We start from the raw sequence: 11,621 nt of genomic DNA, 5'->3' as shown, positions 1-11,621 counted from the left end.
GCACACAGAGGTGCTAAGGTTCCAAGATCTTGGAATGTCTGACCGGGCCATTCCGGAGCTGTTCCCCTGAATTCCAAGCAGCCCCTCTCCCTCCTGTTCTCCGCCGGGACGGCTGGGAAGGGGGCCGGAGCCAGGGAGCCAGAGGGCCGACCGGGCCTGGGCTTCCCGCCCCGGGGGCGGAGCCGTTGCTCCCCGTCCCGCCCCTCCACCTGGGGTTCTGCCCCGGCAGATGTTACAACTTTCTCGCTTTCTCTCCCGCGGTGTCTCCCCCCAGGCCCGCCCAACCCGTGCCTCCCTCCCCTTCCCCGCTGGGGTCCTGCCCGCCTCCCTGCGGGGAGCCCGACTGTTCTCTGGACTCGGGAGGGGCGAGAGGCAGGGCCGGGGGCTGGAGGGTCGGAGGAGGAGGAAAGGAAAGCAGAGGCGAGAGAAATTAGGAGGCGGGAGAAATCGAGGGCTAGTAGGAAGGGGAGAGTTAGAGGATGGTGGAGAGCACTTTTTGGAAGCAGCCACGCCGCGTCTCAGGCTGGCCCGGCTGAGGGAAGAGGGAGCGAGGGCGGTGCAGGGCGGGCGCGCGGGCGGCGGGAGGCAGCTCTGCGCGGGCCTGACCTCCCCAGAGCGCCCCGCTGCAGCCGCGCAGGTCCCCCCTCCGGTCCTGATCCAACTTCTGGGCTGCCCCCGGGGCCGCTGAACGATCTCGCAGCGTTCAGGCGGGCCAGCCGGCAGGCGTGCGGGCCGTGCGCCCTGGGCGCGCGAGGCAGTGAGGCCCCGGGAACCCTGTGCGTCGGGACGCGCGGGCCGGCATGGCGATGCACGCCCTCACTGGCTTCTCGCTGGTCAGCCTGCTCAGCTTCGGCTACCTGTCCTGGGACTGGGCCAAGCCGAGTCTGGTGGCTGACGGGCCTGGGGAAGCCGGTGTGGAGCAGCCTTCGGCCGCTCCACCCCAGCCTCCCCATATCATCTTCATCCTCACCGACGACCAGGGCTACCACGACGTGGGCTACCACGGCTCTGATATCGAGACCCCTACACTGGACCGGCTAGCAGCCGAGGGTGTCAAGCTGGAGAATTATTATATTCAGCCCATCTGCACGCCTTCGCGGAGCCAACTTCTCACTGGCAGGTAGGCATGACCCAGGCTGATGGGACTGGCCCGGTGTGCCCCAAGTAAATCCTGTCTGTAGATTTCCTCTGCATTCACAGAAGGCTCCCCACCCCCCAACCCCTCTGGGACCTGGGAAACCAGGATTCCGCCAATTCTGTCTTCAGTTGCCTGTGTGATCATTAGTTAAGTCCTTTGCCCTCTCTGGGCCTCAGTTTCTCCAACTGTACACTGAATGGATTGGATCATCTTTGAGGTCTCCTCCTTCTGATGTTCTAGGACACACACTGTACACCATGCGAAGGAGACACCTGGGCATCCCTTTGTGAGAGGAACACGGCAGTCTCTGACACTTAGGTTTTAACGCTGCTTCTAATTACAGCCCTCGAGGCCGTGAGCAAATCATTCAGCTTCTCTAAGCCTCTGCTTCCTTGTCTGTCCGTAAACAGAGTGGAGGGCAGTGTTTATCCTGAAGAAGAGTGGCAAGGATGGGATGAGTTGTATGTATCCTGCTTGGCTATAATAAATGGCAGCTTCTATGTCACCGGAGGGATCAGGGTTCCCAAACCGAGGGCTGCATGGAAAGGAAACCAAGGAACGTGTAGGTGGGGCAGAAAGACACACGCAGGTTGCTTTGACCTGTGGCTAGTTACTTCACTTCTCCAAACCTCTGTTTTTTCATCTGTGAAATCCTCCTAAGTTGGCTGGGAGCCCCCAGGAGACGTGCTGCTTTCTCCGTAAGGAGTTGTCCACAGGCAAGGCGGCTGGATTACAGGATTAAAAGAGCAGGGTAACAGGAGGTGGGGGTGTGGAAGGCAAACTCTGGCCACTTAGGAGAAAATCCTTTGGCAAGACTGAAGCTAATCCTCCTTGGATGGGGTCCAAGTCATGCCTTCTCCGAAGTTCCACCCAAAAGCCATTAGCATGATCTCAGGAACCAGAGCCTTGCTCTCCCTGTTTCCCCGGGTGGGAGAAACAGGCATGGAGTCAGGGGGTCCCAACTCATGCCTCTGCCCAACTTCAGGGTCGGTGGGAGAGGGGGCTGAGCGGCTGGGTGGTTGACAGGGGTCCCAGAGCTGGGAGTCGAATAGGTCCCTTTTCTTCCTCCATTTGGGCACGCAGCATTCAGCTCCAGGAACACAGAGAGAGGGAGATAGAACTGGGGAAGTGTGGAAGAGGGGCTGGTGTGTGTGTTATGGGTTGGGGCGTCAGTAGTGTTGGCGAGGGCCAAATATTGACTAACCTTCAGCAGGGGGGAAAGAACCTGCATCTCCAAGAATTGTGCACAAGCTAGCATTTCTCTCTCGAGAGGTGACTTTCGGTTGAAGCAGGGGAATGAGCAGCCGGCAGGGCAGGGTTCCAGCCCCCTGATCTGGGAAGTTAGCTGAGCCTGGCTGGGCAGCGTCTGCTCTCCGCCCCCTGCAGCTGGCTCCATCTGACTGATGCTGACAACTCTCATTAGTGTTTGTTAAGGCATCCAGTCGTGCTCTGCGATGCTCAGAGAGAGCCAGTGTTTCTCATGTTACCCCCTTGCAGCCGGGCTTCGGTGACCCGTAGCTGGCCCGCCCACTTTACAAACTGGTCCTCCGAGGTATCCAGCCCTGAGATGAGGCCCCGCCACTGCTTGGCCCTGGGGTACTTCCCATATTAAATGGAATCATTCATTAGCTTGATTGGGGGCTGCGGAGCCAGCATCACCGAGAGGATTTGAGCACAAGCTGTGTAGACCTGGGTTCCAAGCTCTAAGCCCCTGCTGGCTAGCTGTCTGCAGTTGGGCCCGTGCTGTACTTTTGAGAGCCTCAGTTTCATCAGCTGTGGAATGGGGATAATAATAGTCTTCCCTGTAGATTTTAATGAAGAATGAATGAAATAATATATGTGGTGTAGAGACAAATATAAAAATGGCGACAGTAGCTAGTGATACTAACGATGAGAGCTCTAAGTTAAGGAAACCAAAAATAGGAGAGCCCCCCCCAATCCCGCCCAGGCCTGTGTTAAAGGAGTCAGGTTGTCAGGTCTTGGCTTAACTAGGATTCCTCTTGGGTGAGAAAAAGCTGTGGGATTCTAAGACCCTTGTGAAGTTCTAGCCTTCTTATTTACTATGGGTTTTTAAGACTTGAGTAAAGGCTGGACACCACAAGCAGATCACATGGGGACCTTGACCACAGAAGGGATTTGAATGAATAGACGAGGAATGCAGGATTCTGCTAACCATTTGCTCCTGCCTCAGAGCGTCAGCCTGGGTGAGTGACCCCGATCCAGGGGCCACATGAATGTATAGGCAGGCACGTGAGAACTGGTCTCATAAAATTTGGGAACTGGAGGGTTTTCAGAGATCTCCCGTCCTACCCAGCTCACCTGTCTATGTGAGCTCACTGAGGCCACCATGGGGGAAGAGACGTGGCAACTGAGTTTGCTGGAGACAAGTCTGGGTTTGGACTCTGCTTGGACTTATGTTCAAGTCCTGGTTTTGCCCCTGACCCCTGAGTGACCTTGAGCAAGGCCCTTCCCCTCCTCTGGACATGGGGTTTTTGTTTGTTTGTTTGTCTTTTTTTTTTTTTTAAGATTTTATTTATTTATGAGAGAGAGAGAGCACAAACTGGGGAGGGCCCGGGGGAGAAGGAGAGGGACTAGCAGACCCCCTGCTGAGTGCGGAGCCTGATGCAAGGCTCCACTCCTCGCTCCATCCCTGGATCCCGAGATCATGACCTGAGTGAAAGTCAGACACTTAACCAACTGAGCCACCCAGGTGCTCCTGGACCTGTGTTTTTAAAGACAAGATAAATACACTAGAAATTGACTTCGGTCCCTTCTGCCTCTAAAATCCTCTGAGTGCCTGCCTGCCTTCCTTCCTTCCTTCTTTCCTTCCATACGTAGTTGAGGATTGTTTAAACATCACCTGAATGCTGGGAATACAAAGTTGAGTAAAGGACAGCCCCATTACATACCACTGGACCCATGAGCATGTACAACTAAGCAGAACCCAATGGCCACATAGGACAATGATCATGCGTACTAAATGTTAACCCAGAAACAAAAGTGACTCATTCTTTAAAGAGCTTAGGGATTCTGAAGTCTCTGAAGACCCCCTGGGATTTAGATCCCCACTCCAGTTACTAATTGTTTGAATCACTGGGCAAGTGACTTAACTTACTGAGCCTCAGTTTCCTTATTTGGAAAATGGGAATAATAATGACATGCATGCACTCCCAAGGTTAGTGGGGAGTTGGTGAGATGCTTAGTATAAGGGGCTTAACACAATGCCGAGCACAGAGAGAGGACTTGGTATTAGTTATTATTTTTTGTCACAAGTAACCTGGGTTCGACTCTTAACTCCCCCACCTTCCTGGCTGCGTGATCCTGGGTGAGTGGTTGAACCATTCCAAGCTTCAGTCTCCTCATCTGTCAATAAATAATCAGCTTCCATTGATTTTGAGGATTTTGAGGATTCTGTTGAGACAACGCATTTGGAGTGCTTTTCATGCCGATTACTGTGCGTTTACTGGAAGTGCTGGGACCAGAGCCCTCTCAGGGAGGGCACTGGGGGCTTGGTTGGCCCGAGTGGTGGTTTGCAAGTTCCTGTGACTTCCACACGCTCTCCTCTTCCCACCAGGTACCAGATCCACACCGGACTTCAGCACTCCATCATCCGCCCTCGGCAGCCCAACTGCCTGCCCCTGGACCAGGTGACGCTGCCCCAGAAGCTGCAGGAGGCAGGCTACTCCACCCACATGGTGGGCAAGTGGCACCTGGGCTTCTACCGGAAGGAGTGCCTGCCCACCCGCCGGGGCTTCGACACCTTCCTGGGCTCGCTCACCGGCAACGTGGACTACTACACCTACGACAACTGTGACGGGCCCGGGGTGTGTGGCTTTGACCTGCATGAGGGCGAGAGCGTGGCCTGGGGGCTCAGCGGCCAGTACTCCACCATGCTCTACGCCCAGCGGGTCAGCCACATCCTCGCTAGCCACAGCCCCCGGCGGCCCCTCTTCCTCTACGTGGCCTTCCAGGCCGTGCACACGCCCTTGCAGTCCCCTCGGGAGTACCTGTACCGCTACCGCGGCATGGGCAACGTGGCCCGGCGCAAGTACGCAGCCATGGTAACCTGCATGGATGAGGCCGTGCGCAACATCACCGGGGCCCTCAAGCGCTACGGTTTCTACAACAACAGCGTCATCATCTTCTCCAGTGACAATGGCGGCCAGACCTTCTCTGGGGGTAGCAACTGGCCGCTGCGAGGACGCAAGGGCACTTACTGGGAAGGGGGCGTGCGTGGTCTCGGCTTTGTCCACAGCCCCCTGCTCAAGCGAAAGCGCCGGACAAGCCGGGCGCTGGTGCACATCACTGACTGGTACCCGACCCTGGTGGGTCTGGCAGGTGGCACTGCCTCGGCGGTGGATGGGCTAGACGGCTATGACGTGTGGCCCACCATCAGTGAGGGCCGGGCCTCGCCGCGCACAGAGATCCTGCACAATATTGACCCCCTCTACAACCATGCCCGGCACGGCTCCCTGGAGGCTGGCTTTGGCATCTGGAACACAGCTGTGCAGGCTGCCATTCGCGTGGGTGAGTGGAAGCTGCTCACAGGGGACCCTGGCTATGGGGATTGGATCCCACCGCAGACGCTGGCCGCCTTTCCCGGCAGCTGGTGGAACCTCGAGCGCATGGCCAGTGTCCGCCAGGCGGTGTGGCTCTTCAACATCAGCGCTGACCCCTACGAACGGGAGGACCTGGCTGGCCAGCGGCCCGATGTGGTCCGTGCCCTTCTGGCCCGTCTGGTGGACTATAACCGCACAGCCATCCCTGTGCGCTACCCAGCTGAGAATCCCCGGGCCCATCCCGACTTTAATGGGGGTGCTTGGGGGCCCTGGGCCAGTGATGAAGAAGAGGAGGAAGAGGAGGAAGAGGCAGGCAGGGCTCGTAGCTTCTCCCGAGGGCGCCGCAAGAAAAAATGCAAGATTTGCAAGCTTCGATCCTTTTTTCGTAAACTCAACACCAGGCTGATGTCCCAGCGGATCTGATGGGGGGGAGGTCATGATCTCTGTCCCCCTAGATGTACTTCCCCAATCAGGCCTGGCCCTGCCCCTCCCCACCAAGGGGCCTGAGGTCAAATCCCCACCTGTAGGGAAATGGGGCGCAGAGAGATCCTCCAATGAAGGATGGGGAGCTTGGCCTGGGGGAGAATAAACTAGACACGGTTGCCTGGATTCTAGTCCCACCTCTTCATTGACTTGCTCTGTGACCTCAAGTGGCCTGCATGAGCTCTCAGGGCCTCCGTGTCTTGCTCGGTGAAAGAACTGTAATGACTTGGTGGCTCCGTGGAGTGAACCTGGTGCCTGGGGCCATGATGGAGTTCCCATTGACCTTGCCACCTCCCAGCTCTTCGACGACCTTGTCCTTGAAGCCTGCACCGCTGGGATACCGCTTGGGTGAGGGGCCACATGGAGGCATCTCTAGGCCTGGACCCTCGCTGAGGCATGGTGGTCGGGCCAGAGTGCTGAGGGCGGAGGTGGAGGGATAGGGGCTGACTTTCCTGGTCCTCCCATGGCTTGGGCCAATCTCGAGGCCAGACAAGTGCTGGGAGCTATGGGAGAAAGCTCTCCTTCCGGCCCCTAGCACCCAGAGGACAGACTGGGCTGTTAGCTACAGCAGGATCGAAGGTGTTGGGAACAGCTGTGAAAAGAGCTCCGAACTAACAATCAGGACACTGGGTGCTGCTTTGACCTTGGACCCAACCCTTCCCCTTTGGGCCTCGATTTCCCCATCTGCAAATGGGGTTGCTAGCCCTAGCTCCGCCTACCTCACAGGGCTATAGAGATATACTGGCTAAGGTAATGGTTGTGGAGGAGCCCATGAACTTGATTAAAATGCAGTCACATGGACGCCAGGGCTACAGGGCTGTCTGTGAGCACCGGTGTGGGTGTGTGCTTCCTGAGGGCAAGTAGGAGCTCACCACTGACCGAGTCCGTGGGAGAGGAGGTAGACAGGCTGGTGGGGAGGCAGAATGTATGGGTTCTGGTCCAGCCTTGCCACAGGCCCACTGGGCGACCTCTGGCAAATCCTGGAGCCTCTCTGGGCCTCAGTGTCCCCCTGTGTACAATGGATGATTTAAGAGCCCTTCCGACTTGGTTGTTCCGGGACCCCTGTACGTGGGCATGGGCTGAGTGGCGGGAGGAGGGGCCTAGGGGGCTCAGAGCCTGCTTGCTGCAGAGCGTGCCTCTATCCGCACATTGCGTTCTGCATATCTCCCTTCAGGTTCCAGTCGGTGCAGCGTGTGTAGGCGAAAGCCCTGCTGTGAATTTTGAAAATAGTTATTTTTGTCACTGGCAAAGGAGGCCTGTTAGGACTCGTCAGCTTGTGGATGAGCAGGACGGGTGGGGCGGGGTGGGCTGGGTGCAGTGCAGTGGAGGGGGTTTGGGGACAGGTTCCAGAGTGCATCCCCTCTGCAGAGCTAGCTGAGCCCAGCAGCAAGCGTCTGGCCTGGGGCTGCAGGGCCGAGGTGACTGACCATAGCCCGGGCCCCTTCCTCTGCCCCCAGCGGGATCTTTCTCTGTCTCTAGGAGGTTGATGCCTGCGCTATGCGGGGCAGAGCACAGGGACCCGGACTGGCTGAGGCCTCTGGGTTCCGGCCACCGCCAGCGCCTCTGCCTCCTCAGGGGGGAGACTGAAGAAGTTGTCCACTGGGATGGTGTCCTGGGCCCAGCATATCCCACAGATGGGTTGTTCAGAGTCTGCCTGTTCTTCAGGACACACCAGCTCCACTGGGTGCTTCCCCAGCTGTAGGGCTATGCCCTTCCAGAATGGCGTGGCCCCAGGGCTCTCCTGCAGCTCCCAGCTCCCACCAGTTCGCTGGAGGCCTCTCCCAAGACTACCCTTAGGTGGCCTAACTTTGAGCTCCAACCCTGCTTCTCTTCCTGGGCCCCTGCCCTTTGGGGCCATGAGAGCAGGACCATAAAAGACCCTTCCTGCACCTCCCTGGACACCACAGCCTACCCCCTGCGGCTAACCTGGCCTTCAACAGAGTCCAGCTGGGCCCTGGGGCTGCCCCTGGGAGGAAGCTCTGCAGCATCTCAAACCCAGCCTAGAGCTGGCCTGGCCCAGAGTCCTGCAGAACCCAGAACCCAGCAGACAGCCCAGGAGCCCCACTGAAGCTTCAGCCTGCAACTTGGTCCACAGTCCGGCTGTCCCCAAGCCTGCCTACTCAGGGCCGAGACGGGTGGAAGGGACTGGGATAAGGAGCCACCAGGATTAGGGCTTTGGGAGGAGAGGCTCGGCCTCTTTGATGTGGTTTCTGTTCTGTCCAGCGGACAGTGTGGCTCCTGCCCACCTCCTCCTGTCTCCCATGGCCCCTGAGATTCTTCGCCAGCCAGAGCACCTGGCTCTGGACTCTGTATCAGGCCCCTGACTGCTACTGCTGAACAGATGCTCATACACCTATGGTGGTGAGGAGTGGGGAGAAGGGCAGACCAGAGGCAGCTCTGGCCCCTTGGGTCACTGATCTGGGGGAATGGAGCCTAGAGATGCCAGACAGACCCTTGGTTTCCCCCTTGGCTGGATCAGATGGCAGCACATCTCCCAGCAAGCCAGGTTAGAGCCAGGGGTGGCCCTATCCTAGCTAGGCCCTGCTTGTGGAGTCTTGAGCCGACGTGACAGTCCCCCAGGAACCAGGAGGGAGCCCTGGACCTGGCTAGAGGCCCACCCTGGACCTTGGCAGTGTTTCTTCCTCTCACTTGGTACCGATTGGCTACCCTGGGCCTCAGGCAAGCAGCCTGGCAGTGGCAGGAAGGGGGTAGGCAGAGCAGGGTAAGGGAAGGAGCACGGTTCCGGGAGTCAGGAATTCTGGATTATGTCCTGACTCTGGTCCTGACTTCTGCTACTGAGGGAGGGCTGTTTCCTGTCTCTGGGCCTTGGTCTCCATCTGGGCTCTGTCAGGGCCCCTCCAGCCCTCATGCAGGCCAAAGAACATAGGGTGGAGGTGCAGAAGTCACCCAGACCCTCACCAGAAAGTCCTGTCGCATCTCTGCAAAATAGGCGGTGACCGAACCCATCCCACAGATATGTGTTGTGAGGCATAAATTGTGCAGTATGCTTAGCACTGGGCCTGGCTCTAAACAGAAATAACTATTTTTCATATTTTTGGAGTCAGCGAGGGAACATCTTGTCCCCATATTTCTTAGGAGGAAATGGAGGCCCCAGTGGGAAAAAGACCTGCCATAAGCATTCCTAACCAACAGTTGGACTTGAACTTGGGTCCTCTAACAGCAGGCTGTGTCTTCTAACTGCCATGGCCCTCTGTCCCCTGGCTCCCTGCTTCCCTCTGCTCTGCAAGCAGTGCCTCCTACGGGGGACCCCGCAGGGGACAGTGCTGGCCCCTGCCCCCCGACTTCTCTCCCAAGTGTAAGCCTGGCGTTACTTGCGGCCATTCATTAACCAAATGGCCCTCCACCTAGACAGACCCCCTACAGGATCATTTCTCCGTCGGCCCACTTTCCACCGATTCTGCCCCCCACGCTCACTGCCCTTAGTGGGACAGGCCTCGTGGGGACCCTTCCGATGGCACATTCTCTGTGGTACCCTGCCCAGGTCCTGTAGGACCCTGAGGCACTCGGGTGTGTGTGTGTGTGAGTGTGTGCATGTGGGCTGTGCAAGGTGGGATGTGAGCGGGCTGGCACAATGCTTCCCAAGCTCTGATTCCCCCTGCATCCCCCACCGCTGCCATGGCCCAGGAACTTGGCCCTGGCCCTAGTTCTTTTCCTTCCCATCCCATCGACATGGGGTATAGCTTGTGTTCCCATTCCCTCTCTTAGCATGCTGGGGCTGTGCTCAGCGACCTCTGGGGCTCCCGCCCCCAGCCACCAGCCTGTGGCGGGCAGGCCAGCTCTCGAGTACCACAGGCGTGTTGCAGATGGTCACACACGTGCTGGCTCGCATGCCTGCCATGGCCCTGGGGAGTGGGCAGTCTGGCAGGAACGGTCCCCCCGTGCAATCATCGGCTCATTCTCTCCACATCCCAGAGGCAGGCTTGGCTCCTCACTGCCCGCCACCACCAGGCATAGCTTCCAAGCTTGTGGGCACAGGGGAGGCAGTGAATTAGCTGTCGTGGGGGGCAACAGTCAAGTCCAGGATGGGGCGGGGGGCCTGTCCAAGGCAGTGCCCATACCCTGAGCTAAGCTGTCCAAGATTCCAAGTGGGTGTGTGCGTAAGAGAGAGTTGCCAAGGAGACCTTTGGGTCTTCTCCCTCCTTTCCAGCCATCTTTCTGGCACCAGGTCCTGCGTGTTGTGCCGTGTCCCACCCTCCTGCACAGGGTCTGGGCTGGGGAGGGCAAGAGGAGGCAGGAGGGAGAGAGGTAGAAATAAAAGGCGGGGGGGGAGGCACTGGAAGAATAGGGAGGATTGAGAAGAAAGCACTTCGGGGAAGGAGGAAAGTGGGGAAAAGGTGGGAAAGAGAAAGGAGAGGAGAAAGAGGAGTGAAAAAGAAGACAGAGGTAGGGAAGGATGACCAATAGGGGTGGGGGATGGGACGGAGTGGTACAGGGCTAGGTTGCCCTTGCTCTCTTAAGTCACAACAGGTCACCTCCATGGTCGCTGTCAGAAACAGGGAGGGAGCTGTCCATGAGCCTCTGACCCTCTTGTCCCCCTAGATCTTCCAGTGACCTGAGGGCACGACCTCCAGACAGGTGTTCTGCTTTCTACCTGCTTCTCTTCACCATCTGGGGTCTGGGGATGGGGCCCGAGCCCAGGAACAGGATGGCCAGGCCAGCTCCCGGCTGAGCAGGACTTTCACCTCCTTTGTCCAGAACTTCAGACTCCCATTCATATAGCCTTAGGGGCCCGTTTGCCATTTGTTTTATGTATTAACTTCTAAAGCCTCATTAAGTGAGCTAAGAGGTCTCTGAGCCCTCTCATCCCAGCCCAGGTCCTTTGTCCTACAGGCATTGCTTGGACCTGGCTGGGGCCAGGTGATGCTCAAACCAGGAACTCAATCAACTCCAGTGGGGCTGCAAAGTGCTAGGAGCAAAGACATGATACATGCTTCCACGATTCAGACAGAGCAGAGTGAGGAGAGAAGGTTTCTTTCTGAGTCTCTTAATAGTAATAATTTCCCATCTCTGAGCATTTACAGCATGTCAGCAGCTGTGCTCATCTGCTCATCTCCTTCCTCCTTAAACAGCCCGGGAGGTAGGGAATATTAGTAACTCTGTTTTGCAGATGAGGAAACTGAGGCACAGAGAAGTTAGGCAACTCATCTAAAATCCCACAGCCTATAAATGGTGGAGTCCCTCTCCTCTCCCCTGGACAGTGACCGAGGTGGCCTCAGAGGTCACTAAGGGCTGTTGCAACACCCTCATGAAGGGATGCCCTCTCCCAGGAAGGGCTAGAGGGTCTGGGCGGGGTGGTGGCCATGCGGCCCTTCCCCCACTTCCCCTGCATCTGCCTCTCGCCCCTGGCGGCCTCAGCTTTCCATGCCCAGCCCGCTCCCACCAGCTGTGCGGCCTGAGCAAAGGCCTCTCTTCTCTGCCTC

At 57.6% G+C, this 11,621-nt stretch overlaps 1 protein-coding gene across 1 annotated transcript; it reads left to right on the top strand.

Annotated features, from left to right (window-relative positions):
* Nucleotides 1-718: 718 nt before the first annotated feature.
* On the top strand, nucleotides 719-7,024 carry ARSI (arylsulfatase family member I). The gene is made up of 2 exons (XM_032851542.1): nucleotides 719-1,120; nucleotides 4,713-7,024. The coding sequence occupies exons 1-2, from the start codon at nucleotides 801-803 to the stop codon at nucleotides 6,118-6,120; spliced, it is 1,728 nt and encodes a 575-aa protein (XP_032707433.1). The 5' UTR covers nucleotides 719-800; the 3' UTR covers nucleotides 6,121-7,024.
* The last annotated feature ends 4,597 nt before the right edge of the window (nucleotides 7,025-11,621 follow it).

This window comes from Lontra canadensis, unplaced genomic scaffold (assembly GCF_010015895.1).
Source record: "Lontra canadensis isolate GAN:19392208 unplaced genomic scaffold, GSC_riverotter_1.0 scaffold5, whole genome shotgun sequence".
Classification (NCBI taxonomy): domain Eukaryota; kingdom Metazoa; phylum Chordata; class Mammalia; order Carnivora; family Mustelidae; genus Lontra; species Lontra canadensis.
The sequence above is the reverse complement of the archived record's forward strand: the minus strand, read 5'-3'. Positions and strand labels throughout refer to the sequence as shown.